At 47.2% G+C, this 16,212-nt stretch overlaps 1 protein-coding gene across 1 annotated transcript in view; it reads right to left on the bottom strand.

Moving 5' to 3' along the window:
* Positions 1-1,942: 1,942 nt before the first annotated feature.
* Positions 1,943-16,212, bottom strand: part of C3H8orf76 (chromosome 3 C8orf76 homolog) — a 74,916-nt gene continuing 60,646 nt past the window's right edge. The window contains exons 5-6 of the mRNA XM_063961724.1: positions 5,167-5,299; positions 1,943-3,858 (exon numbers count right to left, since the gene is read on the bottom strand). Coding sequence (XP_063817794.1) covers positions 3,703-3,858; positions 5,167-5,299 — 289 coding nt within the window. The 3' untranslated portion in view covers positions 1,943-3,702. The remainder of the gene's footprint in view (positions 3,859-5,166; positions 5,300-16,212) is intronic.

Here is a 16,212-nt window from a genome sequence, read left to right as displayed (position 1 = left end):
AGTTTTTTCACTTCCAGTTTCTGCGAAATAAGATGCACATTTTGAGTGAAAAAGATGTAAAGCACAAAGGAATTTGCTGCGCTATATAAGAAACGTAATAAATAAATGCTTGGAGCAGCCACATAGCCTGGGTCCTGACATGCCGAGAGGGGCTCTTTGATGCAACTGAAGCAACCGTGTATGAGGACACATCTGTACATCACAATCAAATACTCATTTTGATAGAATTTTATCCAAGTACTGTATTACATAAATCTTGACACATCTGTGTAGATAAACAGATAAAGGGGGTTATTCAGGTTGGATTGCCGATTCTAATAAAAAACAGAATCTGCAATCCTTTCTTCTGCATGCTGGGGGCCGCCCATTGCAGGGCAGGGCCGCCCAGCGGCTGCAGTTGCACATTTTCCATGGGAAAAAGTCACACGCAGCTGCCCTGAAAATGCCACTCCCGCAACAGTCCTTTGCCACCCCGCCCGCCTGGTGAGCGCCTCTACCTTTCAATCCGGTAGAGTCGTTCACAGCTGAATGGGCAGAGCGGAACCTGCGCATGCGCACTGGCGCCACCAACAGGGAATTGCTGAATAACCCCAAAGTAGAGTACTCAGCCCACCCCTATTGGGAATGTGAACATCAGGATGGCGGCATCTGTATTATGATCGCCTGTCTGCCGGGGTCACATACCGATCACCTTTCAAGCCATATTTGTCTAGTATTGGTAAAAAAATAAAATATTGATTGAAAACATACCTCTACATCTTAAACCCGACCAAATATAGGTAAGAAAATTTGGTTTGTAGGAGTCAATGGAGTTTCATCAATGTTCTTTTCAGAAGGCTCTTAGAGTAGAATATGTGTCTAAATACCCATCCATTGGTCTTTCTTCATTATGTACCATAAACTGCTCTGCAGTATGGATTACCTAATGTACTTGTACATAGAAAGACAGCGATCCCATATTTTGTACACATGGTCATACGGTCTACAGGCTTGATGAAATAACAAAATGTTCTGGTGGTCTATCAGGGATTACCGGGTACAGCTCCCACGTTGGCTGCTGGATCTGGTGGCGATGTCACAAGGGCATCCAAGTCATCTTCCAGCAGTCTTGGCAGTGAGTATCCCTAACTGTGTACGTTCAGGATCCCGGCTGTCGGGATCCCAGCAACCGTAATACCGAAACCGGAATCCAGACAGCTGTCAGAACAGACAAAGGAATCTCAAAAGGATCAGGATCCAGACAGTCAGGATCCCGAAGGTAAGTATTAATGGCCTGACTTAGGTTTAGGCACATTCCAGGGGGGGTTGGGGTTAGGCTGCAGACAGGCGGGGTTAGGGATAGGCAGAACTGGGGGGGGGGGGGGGGGGGTTAGGTTTAGGCAACAATAGGGGAGGCTGCGGACAGGGAGGGTTAGGGGGTAGGGAGGTTATCGTACCTAATGCACCCCTGTCGGCATTGCCACGATCAGGATGCCGGCATCTGGATACTGACCACCGGCTTCTCATGCGGAATCCTCCCTAACCCTTCTCCCTCTTACCTAATTCTACCCTCCGTCCCACATCCTAACAATAACCCTCCTCCAGTCTGTGCAGAGTGTAACATTTCACATGTCTACATTCTGTAGATACCAACATTTCAACAATGTTGACATCATAACTGTTGATATTATGAATGTCAATATATTGGCTGCATCCCATTGAAACACAATACCTGAATCATATGCTTCTAAGACAAATAGAAATTCAACGAATCTCAACTATGTGACGTTATAAAAGAGATGTCCACTTCTAACAGCGCTGCTGCCTCCTGGCTACTAAAGTAGAATGACTCCTTCCTCTATGATCCTATCTGCAACCTACATACTGTAAAATGTATGAACCCACACAACAAATATTATACAGATCAAAAACTGCAGAAAATAATTAAGGGCATAGGCACAAGCAGACTTCCATATTTATTCCAATTATATAAAAGAAACAATATATTTTTTTTTTATAAATAACACAAAGCATCACTTATAAATAATTATCCTACATAACCGTACATGTTGTTAAGCATGAAACAATGGGGGTAATTCTGAGTTGATCGCAGCAGTTAGTTTGTTAGCAATTGGGCAAAACCATGTGCACTGCAGGGGGGGCAGATATAACGTGCAGAGAGAGATAAATTTGGGTGTGGCGAGTTCAATCTGCAATCTAAATTGCAGTGTAAAAATAAAGCAGTCAGTATTTACCCTGCACAGAAACAAAATAACCCACTCAAATCTAACTCTCTCTGCACATGTTATATCTGCCCCCCCTGCAGTGCACATGGTTATGCCCAACTGCTAAAAAAATTCCTGCTGCGATCAACTCAGAATTACCCCCAATATGTACTAATCAACTGAGCGGCAGCGGTGAGCTGTTGTGGTATAATTGTAATATACAGATCCTCATACACCATTGCTGCAATCACACCAAACAGCTCTTTTCGCATGCCAGGTCTTGTGGGGTTTCTTTTTCACCTGAAAATGTGAAGATGTTATCGCATCCATTTACGACTAAGACTGGGTATACCCTAGATAGAGCATTGTGTACCCAGACGATTTGGCGGCCAACATATCATATCCATAGTACACATCAGAACGATTTAATAAAGGACGGAATGAGCCCTCGCTCAGGCCTTCATTGCACTACATGGCCCCGCATGCGATATTGTCCGGTCAGCTGTGCAGCACGGCCAACTGGATCATAACGCTAACTGTTGCGGGCAGATTGGCCGGATATACTAAACCATCTGACCGATCGGTTGCTCTGGTTTGGCCAGAAACTACATAAATCGGGCCGATATCGCTCCTGTGTGTACCCAGCTTAAGACACATTTTTGGATGAAAAGGATGCAAAAAAGAGGCGAAAGCCAAGTCACACAGAACATGGCCACTCAATCGCTCCAGGCATCTCATACTGCATGGAATATGGAGTCTAGATGTATGAAGTCACATTTGTCGTATGCGAGATAATGGAGGAGATGCATCAATCATCCTAAGTAGTGAAGAAGTGGAATACATTTTATAAAATGATAGGTAGAAGCTGAATGCTAGAATCAATTTCAGTCTCAATAAGGCTCGATACATCTCCCCCAATTTCTCTAACAATATTAAGTAACCATAGTCCTAAATTAGTATTTTTTTAAAATAGGATTTTAATTACCTACCGGTAAATCCTTTTCTCGTAGTCCATAAGGTATATTGGGCGAATCTAGTACGATGGGGTACCGGCTCCTTTGGACCCCATCTATACCCCATTGTACTAGATTCCCCCAATATCCCTTATGGATGCTAGAGAAAAGATCTTAATCATACAAGCAGACCAGAAATATGCCGGAGTTTAGACAACATAGAAGTCAGTCCAAGTCAATCCCCCACGGCAGTCCACACTACCAAGATGCGACCTACATACTTTATTTTCTCCATTAACTCTGTACAGGGGACAAGAAAGGCGGCAACTGATGGGGTGGATGCAGTACATATCCAAGTGCCTGATCATACAGTCCAACAATGGTGCCTAGAGTACAAACATTTCAGATCCACAATCCTGTAATGTCAGTGATCATAGGGGAGCCAAGACTGCATTTACCGATTTACCAAATTGTCTCAACTCCTGACTCAGCCTGTGACCAAGAAGTCGTAGTTCTATTTTATAATGCACATTTTGTCACAATCTCTATGCATGGACTAGTAGCGAGTCACTCTTATGAAACCATCTGACCCTGAACTCCTCAACAGTTGGCATTGTAAAAGAGCTCAACGTCTGAGTAGTTTTTATGTCAATCTGTCCATCGTCCTTTATTCTTTCTGCTGAAAGATCTTCACCCATGACCTAAAAGGAAAAGAATATGCTGGTAAACATCAACGCACAACTCAATGTTACTATTATCTTTTATAAAATGCAGATTCTGTGAAGGGCAAACTAAGCGCCTTGAGTACTGTTGGAAAAAGAGCGCTATATAAATACAATTTTTTAATATTATTATATATGGCGTAACCAAAGTGGAGTAGTTGCCCATAACAACCAATTACATTCTAGCCATCATTTATCTAGTACATTCCATAAAATTACAGTAACCAGACTTATTTTGTAGACTGTACTAGGTAAATGATCGCTAGAATCTGATTGGTAGTTATTGGCAGCACCTCCATTTTTACCTTTTAAAATATTTAGCAGATCTATCCCTACATGTTCTTCAGAGTACACACTGGCACAGTTACAGAAACTGGTTTTGGATTGGAAATTATTGTACCAGTAGTGCTACTAAAGGAATTGCTAATAGCTCTTTTTCAGAAAGCATGAACGGAGCATCAGAGAAGATAAATGCAGACATTGAGCATATAAACTCAGTGCCTACATCGCATTAGGGACCGATTTTGTTTTGTCAATACCTGTATTTACCTACTTTCCCATTACAGTGCAGGTTTTAAGGATATCCAAGCCCAGATTGTTAAATCATATTGAGTGAGGTACTATATATATCAGCTGTGCTCATGCATGGATATCCTTAAAACCTGGACTGTAATAGCAGAGCTTGGGATTTGCAAATCCTTTAGTAGCACTAATAGGGCTTACATTTGTAGTAAGACTTGGTACTTTGTATTGGATCACATAGGCACGTTGGAGAGATCTGGCTATTCTTTATGCTTCCCAATTACCTATCTGTTTATGCTACATTTTGACCAGGAACCTGTGGTAAGGTAAATAGCTGAGGTAGCGCTGGCAAGTATCAGAGCCAGATTTATACACACATATATGTTCATATGGGAATTAAAAGTGTGGCAGTTTTCCTTGCTTGTCTACCTATTAGCTGATTGGATCTACATTAAAATTACCTTGGTGAGTGTCTAGGATGTTTTTTCTGGATTGCTTTTGGTGTAAAGTTATTACTCAAACATTCATAAGGCTGAATAAATGTGGTAAAACAAATCTGGTTATTCACCATTACCTCAATGTGACTGCTGGAACTGCCTGCACATTAGTTTAAATGGCACAAGTGTTGAAGCAGTGCTTTAAGTAAAGGCGCCACCTGATTGGTTCATCACAATGTCAGCCCAATCAGCTACCACTTTTACTTAAAGCTCTAAACTCAGGAAATTTGTGGGTCAATACGGGTAAAGTCACGCCATTTAACCTCACCTCAGCTAAGACCATTTTAGATTCTTCTACTATTCCAAACTTGTTCAGTTGAATTTCTATTTGATCTTGTGTGTTCAGATTATTTTCCAATACAAACGATGCATGTTGTGGCTGTACAAACTGCAAGAGAAGCCTGTAAAATGAAAACACAGGTAAAGCATATAGCGCATAAAATAGCATAACCCATTTTGTTCCTGCAGAACCGTGTTGTGGTTGTTCTTTTGTTCTCTGCAGCAGATCTGGTTGCATAACCCGTGCGGAGTAAATCCCATTTGTGGAAAAATAAGAATTTACTCACCGGTAATTCTATTTCTCGTAGTCCGTAGTGGATGCTGGGAACTCCGTAAGGACCATGGGGAATAGACGGGCTCCGCAGGAGACTGGGCACTCTAACAGAAAGATTAGGTACTATCTGGTGTGCACTGGCTCCTCCCTCTATGCCCCTCCTCCAGACCTCAGTTAAGGAAACTGTGCCCGGAAGAGCTGACACAACAAGGAAAGGATTTGGAATCCAGGGTAAGACTCATACCAGCCACACCAATCACACCGTACAACTCGTGATAACCATACCCAGTTAACAGTATGAACAACAACTGAGCCTCAGTAACAGATGGCTCATACCAATAACCCTTTAGTTAAGCAATAACTATATACATGTATTGCAGAGAGTCCGCACTTGGGACGGGGGCGCCCAGCATCCACTACGGACTACGAGAAATAGAATTACCGGTGAGTAAATTCTTATTTTCTCTGACGTCCTAGTGGATGCTGGGAACTCTGTAAGGACCATGGGGATTATACCAAAGCTCCCAAACGGGCGGGAGAGTGCGGATGACTCTGCAGCACCGAATGAGCAAAGGCAAGGTCCTCCTCAGCCAGGGTATCAAACTTGTAGAACTTAGCAAATGTGTTTGAACCCGACCAAGTAGCAGCTCGGCAAAGCTGTAAAGCCGAGACCCCTCGGGCAGCCGCCCAAGAAGAGCCCACCTTCCTTGTGGAATGGGCTCACACTGATTTAGGATGCGGCAATCCTGCCGCAGAATGAGCTTGCTGAATCGGGTTACAGATCCAGCGTGCAATAGTTTGCTTAGAAGCAGGAGCACCCAGCTTGTTGGGTGCATGCAGGATAAACAGCGAGTCAGTTTTCCTGACTCCAGCCGTCCTGGCTACATAGATTTTCAAAGCCCTGACTACATCTAGTAACTTGGAGTCCTCCAAGTCCCGAGTAGCCGCAGGCACCACAATAGGTTGGTTCAAATGAAACGCTGATACCACCTCAGGGAGAGATTGGGGACGGGTCCTCAATTCTGCCCTGTCCATATGGAAGATCAGATAAGAGCTTTTACAAGACAAAGCCGCCAATTCTGACACACGCCTAGCCGGAGCTAAGGCCAATAGCATGACCACTTTCCACGTGAGATATTGTAGCTCCACGGTCTTAAGTGGCTCAAACCAGTGGGATTTCAGGAAACCCAACACAACGTTAAGATCCCAAGGTGCCACTGGAGGCACAAAAGGGGGCTGAATATGCAGCACTCCCTTAACAAACGTCTGAACTTCAGGCAGTGAAGCCAGTTCTTTTTGAAAGAAAATAGATAGGGGGCGAAATCTGGACCTTTATGGATCCTAATTTTAGGCCCATAGTCACTCCTGACTGTAGGAAGTGCAGGAATCGACCCAGCTGGAATTCCTCTGTAGGGGCCTTCCTGGCCTCACACCAAGCAACATATTTTCGCCATATACGGTGATAATGTTGTGCTGTCACGTCTTTCCTAGCCTTTATCAGCGTAGGAATCACTTCATCTGGAATGCCCTTTTCCGTTAGGATCCGGCGTTCAACCGCCATGCCGTCAAACGCAGCCGTGGTAAGTCTTGGAACAGACAGGGCCCCTGCTGTAACAGGTCCTGTCTGAGAGGCAGAGGCCATGGTTCCTCTGAGATCATTTCTTGTAGTTCTAGGTACCAAGTTCTTCTTGGCCAATCCGGAACGATGAGTATAGTTCTTACTCCTCTCTTTCTTACTATCCTCAGTACCTTGGGTATGAGAGGAAGAGGAGGGAACACAAACTGAATGGTACACCCACGGTGTCACTAGTGCGTCCACAGCTATCGCCTGAGGGTCCCTTGACCTGGCGCAATATTTTTTTAGCTTTTTGTTGAGGCGGGACGCCATCATGTCCACCTGTGGCCGTTCCCAACGGTTTACAATCTGCGTGAAGACTTCTGGATGAAGTCCCCACTCTCCCGGGTGTAGGTCGTGCTTGCTGAGGAAGTCTGCTTCCCAGTTGTCCACTCCCGGAATGAACACTGCTGACAGTGCTAGCACGTGATTTTCCGCCCATCGGAGAATCCTTGTGGCTTCTGCCATCGCCATCCTGCTTCTTGTGCCGCCCTGTCGGTTTACATGGGCGACCGCCGTGATGTTGTCCGATTGAATCAGCACTGGTTGGTTCTGAAGCAGGGGCTCTGCTTAACTCAGGGCGTTGTAAATGGCCCTTAGTTCCAGTATATTTATGTGTAGTGAAGTCTCCTGACTTGACCACAGTCCCTGGAAGTTCCTTCCCTGAGTGACTGCCCCCCATCCTCGGAGGCTTGCGTCCCAGTCCTGTATGCCGAATCTGCGGCCCTCGAGAATATGAGCACTCTGCAGCCACCACAGCAGAGACCCCCTGGCCCTTGGGGACAGGGTGATCAACCGATGCATCTGAAGATGCGATCCGGACCATTTGTCTAACAGATCCCACTGAAAGATCCTTGCATGGAACCTGCCGAAGGGAATTGCTTCGTAAGAAGCCACCATCTTTCCCAGGACTCGCGTGCAGTGATGCACCGACACCTGTTTTGGTTTCAGGAGGTCCCTGACCAGAGATGACAATTCCTGGGCCTTCTCCACCGGGAGAAACACCTTCTTCTGTTCTGTGTCCAGAATCATGCCTAGGAAGAGCAGACGCGTCGCAGGAATCAGCTGCGACTTTGGGATATTCAGAATCCAGCCGTGCTGTAGCAATACTTCCCGAGAAAGTGCTACGCTGACTAACAACTGCTCTCTGGACCTCGCCTTTATGAGGTGATCGTCCAAGTACGGGATAATTATAACTCCCTTCTTCCGAAGGAGTATCATCATTTCGGCCATTACCTTGGTAAATACTCTCGGTGCCGTGGACAGACCAAACGGCAACGTCTGGAATTGGTAATGACAATCCTGTACCACAAACCTGAGGTACTCCTGGTGAGGTGGGTAAACGGGGACATGCAAGTAAGCATCCTTGATGTCCAGCGACACCATAAAATCCCCCTCTTCCAGGCTTGCAATAACCGCCCTGAGCGATTCCATTTTGAACTTGATCTTCCTTATATAAGTATTCAAGGATTTTAAATTTAGAATGGGTCTCACCGAACCGTCTGGTTTCGGTACCACAAACATTGTGGAATAGTAACCCCGTCTCTGTTGAAGGAGGGGAACCTTGATTATCACCTGCTGGAGGTACAGCTTGTGAATTGCCGCCAGTACTAACTCCCTTTCCCTGGGAGCAGCTGGCAAGGCTGATTTGAGGTAACGGCGAGGGGGAGTCGCCTCGTACTCCAGCTTGTATCCCTGAGATACAATTTGTACAGCCCAGAGATCCACTTGTGAGCGAACCCACTGGTTGCTAAAGTTTCGGAGACGCGCCCCCACCGCACCCGGCTCCGCCTGTGGAGCCCCAGCGTCATGCGGTGGACTTAGAGGAAGCGGGGGAGGATTTTTGTTCCTGGGAACTGGCTGCCTGATGCAGCTTCTTTCCTCTACCCCTGCCTCTGGGCAGAAAGGATGCGCCTCTGATCCGCTTGCCTTTCTGAGGCCGAAAGGACTGTACATGATAATACGGTGCTTTCTTAGGCTGTGAGGGAACCCGAGGTAAAAAAAGTTGACTTCCCGGCTGTTGCCGTGGATTCGAGGTCCGAGAGACCGTCCCAAAACAATTCCTCACCCTTATAAGGCAAAACCTCCATGTGTCTTTTAGAATCAGCATCACCTGTCCACTGCCGAGTCCATAATACTCTCCTGGCAGAAATGGACATTGCATTAATTCTAGATGCCAGCAGGCAAATGTCCCTCTGTGCATCCCACATATATAAGACGACGTCTTTTATATGTTCTATGGTTAGCAAAATAGTATCCCTGTCGAGGGAATCAATGTTGTCTGACAGGGTATCAGACCATGCGGCTGCAGCACTACACATCCATGCTGAAGCAATAGCAGGTCTCAGTATAGTACCTGAGTGTGTATACACAGACTTCAGGATAGCTTCCTGCTTTCTATCCGCAGGCTCCTTTAAGGCGGCCGTATCCTGAGACGGCAGTGCCACCTTTTTTGATAAGCGTGTGAGCGCTTTGTCCACCCTAGGGGATGTTTCCCAACGTAACCTATCCGTTGGCGGGAAAGGGTACGCCATCAGTAACCTCTTAGAAATCACTAGTTTCTTATCGGGGGAACTCCACGCTTCCTCACACAATTCATTTAATTCATCAGATCTCCCCAAACATAATACCCTTCTTGGTAGTAACCGGGTTAATATCAGAAATGTGCAATCCATTTTTCATTGCAGTAATCATGCATTGGATGGCTTTAGTAGACTATGCATTTGTCTCATCCTCATCTACACTGGAGTCAGACTCCGTGTCGACATCTGTGTCTACCATCTGAGCTAGCGGGCGTTTATGAGCCCCTGATGGCCTCTGAGACGCCTGGGCAGGCGCGGGTTGAGATCCCGGCTGTCCCAAGGCGGCTGCGTCATCGAACCTTTTATGTAAGGAGTTGACACTGTCGGTTAAGACCTTCCACATATCCATCCAATCCGGTGTCGGCCCCGTCGGGGGCGACACCACACTTATCTGCCCTTGCTCCGCCTCCACGTAACCCTCCTCATCAAACATGTCGACACAGCCGTACCGCACACACACAGGGAATGCTCAGACTGAGGACAGGACCCCACAAAGTCCTTTGGGGAGACAGAGAGAAAGTATGCCAGCACACACCACAGCGCTATATAACACAGGGATTTTCACTATAATGAGTGATTTTTCCCAATAGCTGCTTAATATATATTATTTGCGCCTAAATCTATGTGCCCCCCCTCTCTTTTTTACCCTTCTTGTATCAGGAATACTGCAGGGGAGAGCCTGGGGAGCTGCTTCCAGCGGAGCTGTGAAGGAAAAATGGCGCTGGTGTGCTGAGGAAGAAGGCCCCACCCCCTCAGCGGGGTTTTACACATATACAGTCACAGACTGTATTATGTGTATTTTTATGCCAAAAGGTATTTTATTGCTGCCCAGGGCGCCCCCCCCCAGCGCCCTGCACCCTACAGTGACCGGAGTGTGTGGTGTGCAGTGGGAGCAATGGCGCACAGCTGCAGTGCTGTGCGCTACCTTAATGAAGACAGGAGTCTTCTGCCGCCGATTTCATCTCCTTCTCTTCTGACTTCTGGCTCTGCAAGGGGGACGGCGGCGCGGCTCCGGGAACGGACGATCGAGGTCAGGCCCTGTGTTCGAACCCTCTGGAGCTAATGGTGTCCAGTAGCCTAAGAAGCACAAGCTAGCTGCATGCAGGTAGGTTTGCTTCTCTCCCCTCAGTCCCTCGTAGCAGTGAGTCTGTTGCCAGCAGATCTCTCTGAAAACAAAAAACCTAACAAATACTTTCTTTCTAGCAAGCTCAGGAGAGCTCACTAGGAGCACCCAGCTCTGGCCGGGCACAGATTCTAACTGAGGTCTGGAGGAGGGGCATAGAGGGAGGAGCCAGTGCACACCAGATAGTACCTAATCTTTCTTTTAGAGTGTCCAGTCTCCTGCGGAGCCAGTCTATTCCCCATGGTCCTTACGGAGTTCCCAGCATCCACTAGGACGTCAGAGAAATAAGGATGTGACTCGTCTGTTAGACCCCATGATTCAGTGATCAGTATTAGATTTTTTTATTTATTTAATAAATTCTTAAATTTAGTAGTACTGACAGACTATAGATAAGCTAATCATTTGTTTCAGATGTGCTACCCCCTCACTAGCTTCTCATAACCTCTACAAAGGCAGTGTAGCGTATGAGGTGATGACAGATTTTCTTATATTCCATCAAACCCCACAGTGAAGAAATGTCCTTTCCACAGTCATTCCACAGAGCTGCACATCCAAAACATTTAAACATCCAAAATATGTAAAAAAAAAAAACAAAAAACACACACGCACGCACAAAAAAACCCTGGCTTTTGGTTCCGGTAAATTTGCAACGATCTATACAATAGCCAATATATTTTTATTATAACTAATGTTCAACACAACTAAGGTCTTGAAAGTTGTGTTGGTTTCACACAGAATGTTCATAGCTGATGCTTTTTCATTATCTGAGGCTGGCAGAGATCATGAACGGAAAGCTGCCAACTTAGTGGTTGAGAATGGGTAACGCTTTATTGGATGACTGATTCCCTCTGCTGCACCCATCTTTTGCAGATGCTCTCAGGTAACGTGATGTTTTGAAATGGATCCAACTTCCAGCGTTGGAAATTACATCAACATGTTCTTAAGACTAAGGAGAGGGCATAGGACCCATTTATAAAAAAATAAGAATTTACTCACCGGTAATTCTATTTCTCGTAGTCCGTAGTGGATGCTGGGAACTCCGTAAGGACCATGGGGAATAGACGGGCTCCGGAGACTGGGCACTCTAAAGAAAAGATAAGGTACTATCTGGTGTGCACTGGCTCCTCCCTCTATGCCCCTCCTCCAGACCTCAGTTAGGGAAACTGTGCCCAGAAGAGCTGACATTACAAGGAAAGGATTTTTAAAATCCAGGGTAAGACTCATACCAGCCACACTAATTACACCGTACAACTTGTGATAACCTTACCCAGTTAACAGTATGAACAACAACAACTGAGCCCCACTCAACGGATGGCTCATAACAACAACCCTTATTTAAGCAATAACTATATACACGTATTGCAGAAAGTCCGCACTTGGGACGGGCGCCCAGCATCCACTACGGACTACGAGAAATAGAATTACCGGTGAGTAAATTCTTATTTTCTCTGACGTCCTAGTGGATGCTGGGAACTCCGTATGGACCATGGGGATTATACCAAAGCTCCCAAACGGGCGGGAGAGTGCGGATGACTCTGCAGCACCGAATGAGCAAACACAAGGTCCTCCTCAGCCAGGGTATCAAACTTGTAGAACTTTGCAAAGGTGTTTGAACCCGACCAAGTAGCCGCTCGGCAAAGTTGTAAAGCCGAGACCCCTCGGGCAGCCGCCCAAGAAGAGCCCACCTTCCTTGTGGAATGGGCTTTTACTGATTTTGGATGCGGCAATCCAGCCGCAGAATGAGCCAGCTGAATCGTGCTACAGATCCAGCGAGCAATAGTTTGCTTTGAAGCAGGAGCACCCAGCTTGTTGGGTGCATGCAGGATAAACAGCGAGTCAGTCTTCCTGACTCCAGCCGTTCTGGAAACATACATTTTCAAAGCCCTGACTACGTCCAGCAACTTGGAGTCCTCCAAGTCCCGAGTAGCCGCAGGCACCACAATAGGTTGGTTCAAATGAAACGATGATACCACCTTTGGGAGAAATTGGGGACGAGTCCTCAATTCTGCCCTGTCCATATGGAAGATCAGATATGGGCTTTTACATGACAAAGCCGCCAATTCCGACACACGCCTAGCCGATGCTAAGGCCAACAGCATGACCACTTTCCACGTGAGATACTTTAGTTCCACGGTCTTAAGTGGCTCAAACCAGTGGGATTTTAGGAAATCCAACACAACGTAAAGATCCCAGGGTGCCACTGGTGGCACAAAAGGGGGCTGAATATGCAGCACTCCCTTAACAAACGTCTGAACCTCAGGCAGTGAAGCCAGTTCTTTTTGAAAGAAAATGGATAGGGCCGAAATCTGGACCTTTATGGACCCCAATTTTAGGCCCATAGTCACCCCTGACTGTAGGAAGAGCAGGAATCGACCCAGCTGGAATTCCTCTGTAGGGGCCGTCCTGGCCTCACACCAAGCAACATATTTTTGCCATATACGGTGATAATGCTAGCCTTTATCAGCGTAGGAATAACTTCATCCGGAATGCCTTTTTCCGCTAGGATCCGGCGTTCAACCGCCATGCCGTCAAACGCAGCTGCGGTAAGTCTTGGAACAGACAGGGCCCTTGTTGCAGCAGGTCCTGTCTGAGAGGCAGAGGCCATGGGTCCTCTGTGCGCATTTCTTGCAGTTCCGGGTACCAAGTCCTTCTTGGCCAATCCGGAACAATGAGTATTGTTCTTATTCCTCTCTTACTTACTATTCTCAGTACCTTGGGTATGAGAGGAAGAGGAGGAAACGCATATACCGACTGGTACACCCACGGTGTCACTAGGGCGTCCACAGCTATCGCCTGAGGGTCCCTTGACCTGGCGCAATATCTTTTTAGCTTTTTGTTGAGGCGGGATGCCATCATGTCCACCTGTGGCAGTTCCCATCGCTTTGCAATCTGTGTGAAGACTTCTTGATGAAGTCCCTACTCTCCCGGGTGGAGGTCGTGTCTGCTTCCCAGTTGTCCACTCCCGGAATGAACACTGCTGACAGTGCTTGCACGTGATTCTCTGCCCACCGAAGAATCTTTGTGGCTTCCGCCATTGCCATCCTGCTTCTTGTGCCGCCCTGGCGGGTTACATGGGCGACCGCCGTGATGTTGTCTGACTGAATCAGCACTGGCCGGTTTCGAAGCAGGGGCTCTGCTTGACTCAGGGCGTTGTAAATGGCCCTTAGTTTTAGTATATTTATGTGTAGAGAAGTCTCCAGACTTGACCACAGCCCTTGGAAGTTTCTTCCCTGAGTGACTGCCCCCCATCCTCGGAGGCTTGCATCCGTGGTCACCAGGACCCAGTCCTCTATGCCGAACCTGCGGCCCTCGAGAAGGTGAGCACTCTGCAGCCACCACAGAAGAGACACCCTGGCCCTTGGGGACAGGGTGATCAGCCGATGCATCTGAAGATGCGATCCGGACCACTTGTCCAACAGATCCCACTGAAAGATCCTTGCATGGAACCTGCCGAAGGGAATGGCTTCGTATGAAGCCACCATCTTTCCCAGGACTCGCGTGCAGTGATGCACCGATACCTGTTTTGGTTTCAGGAGGTCCCTGACCAGAGATGCTAATTCCTGGGCCTTCTCCACCGGGAGAAACACCTTCTTCTGTTCTGTGTCCAGAATCATGCCCAGGAAAAGCAGACGCGTCGTAGGAATCAGCTGCGACTTTGGAACATTCAGAATCCAGCCGTGCTGTTGCAACACTTCCTGAGAGAGTGCTACGCTGATCAACAACTGCTCTCTGGACCTCGCCTTTATGAGGTGATCGTCCAAGTACGGGATAACTATAACTCCCTTCTTCCGAAGGAGTATCATCATTTCGGCCATTACCTTGGTAAATATCCTCGGTGCCGTGGACAGGCCAAACAGCAACGTCTGGAACTGGTAATGACAGTCCTGTACCACAAACCTGAGGTACTCCTGGTGAAGTGGGTAAATGGGGACATGCAAGTAAGCATCCTTGATGTCCAGCGACACCATAAAATCGCCCTCTTCCAGGCTTGCAATAACCGCTCTGAGCGATTCCATTTTGAACTTGAATTTCTTTATATAAGTGTTCAAGGATTTTAAATTCAGAATGGGTCTCACCGAACCGTCCGGTTTCGGTACCACTAACATTGTGGAATAGTAACCCCTTCCCTGTTAAAGGAGGGGGACCCTGATAATCACTTGCTGGAGGTACAGCTTGTGAATTGCCGCCAGTACTACCTCCCTTTCCATGGGGGAAGCTGGCAAGGCTGATTTGAGGTAACGGCGGGGGGGAGTCGCTTCGAATTCCAGCTTGTATCCCTGAGATACAATTTGTACAGCCCAGAGATCCACCTGTGAGCGAACCCACTGGTTGCTGAAGTTTCGGAGACACGCCCCCACCGCACCTGGCTCCGCCTGTGGAGCCCCAACGTCATGCGGTGGATTTAGTGGAAGCAGGGGAGGACTTTTGTTCCTGGGAACTGGCTGCATGGTGCAGCTTCTTACCTCTACCCCTGCCTCTGGCATGAAAGGATGCGCCCCTGACCCTCTTGCCTTTCTGAGAACGAAAGGACTGCATTTGATAATACGGTGCTTTCTTAGGCTGTGAGGAAACCTGAGGCAAGAAAGTCGACTTTCCAGCTGTCGCTGTGGACACGAGGTCCGATAGACCGTCCCCAAACAATTCCTCACCCTTATAAGGCAAAACCTCCATGTGTTTTTTAGAATCAGCATCTCCTGTCCATTGCCGAGTCCATAAGACCCTCCTGGCAGAAATGGACATAGCATTAATTCTAGAGCCCAGCAGGCAAATGTCCCTCTGAGCATCCCGCATATATAAGACGACGTCTTTTATATGGCCCAGGGTTAGCAAAACGGTATCCCTGTCGAGGGAATCTATGTCGTCTGACAGAGTATCTGTCCATGCTGCTACAGCACTACACATCCAGGCTGAAGCAATAGCAGGTCTCAGTAGAGTACCAGAGTGTGTATACACTGACTTCAGGATAGCTTCCTGCTTTCTATCCGCAGGCTCCTTTAGGGCGGCCGTATCCTGAGACGGCAGGGCCACCTTTTTAGATAAGCGTGTCAGCGCCTTGTCCACCCTAGGGGATGTTTCCCAACGTAACCTGTCCGTTGGCGGGAAAGGGTACGCCATCAGTAACCTCTTAGAAATCACTAGTTTCTTATTAGGGGAACTCCACGCTTCTTCACATAATTCATTTAATTCATCAGATGGGGGAAAAGTCACTGGCTGCTTTTTCTCCCCAAACATATAAACCCTCTCGGTATTAACAGGGTTAATCTCAGAAATGTGTAATACATCTTTCATTGCAATAATCATGTATCGGATGGCCTTGGTCATTTTAGACTGTAAATGTGCCTCATCATCGTCGACACTTGAGTCGGACTCCGTGTCGACATCTGTGTCAACCATCTGAGATAGAGGGCGTTTATGAGCCCCTGACGGTTTCTGAGTCGCCT

This window comes from Pseudophryne corroboree, chromosome 3 (genome assembly GCF_028390025.1).
Source record: "Pseudophryne corroboree isolate aPseCor3 chromosome 3, aPseCor3.hap2, whole genome shotgun sequence".
Lineage (NCBI taxonomy): Eukaryota > Metazoa > Chordata > Amphibia > Anura > Myobatrachidae > Pseudophryne > Pseudophryne corroboree.
Note: the sequence above shows the minus strand (reverse complement) of the source record. Positions and strands in the feature narration are given on the sequence as shown.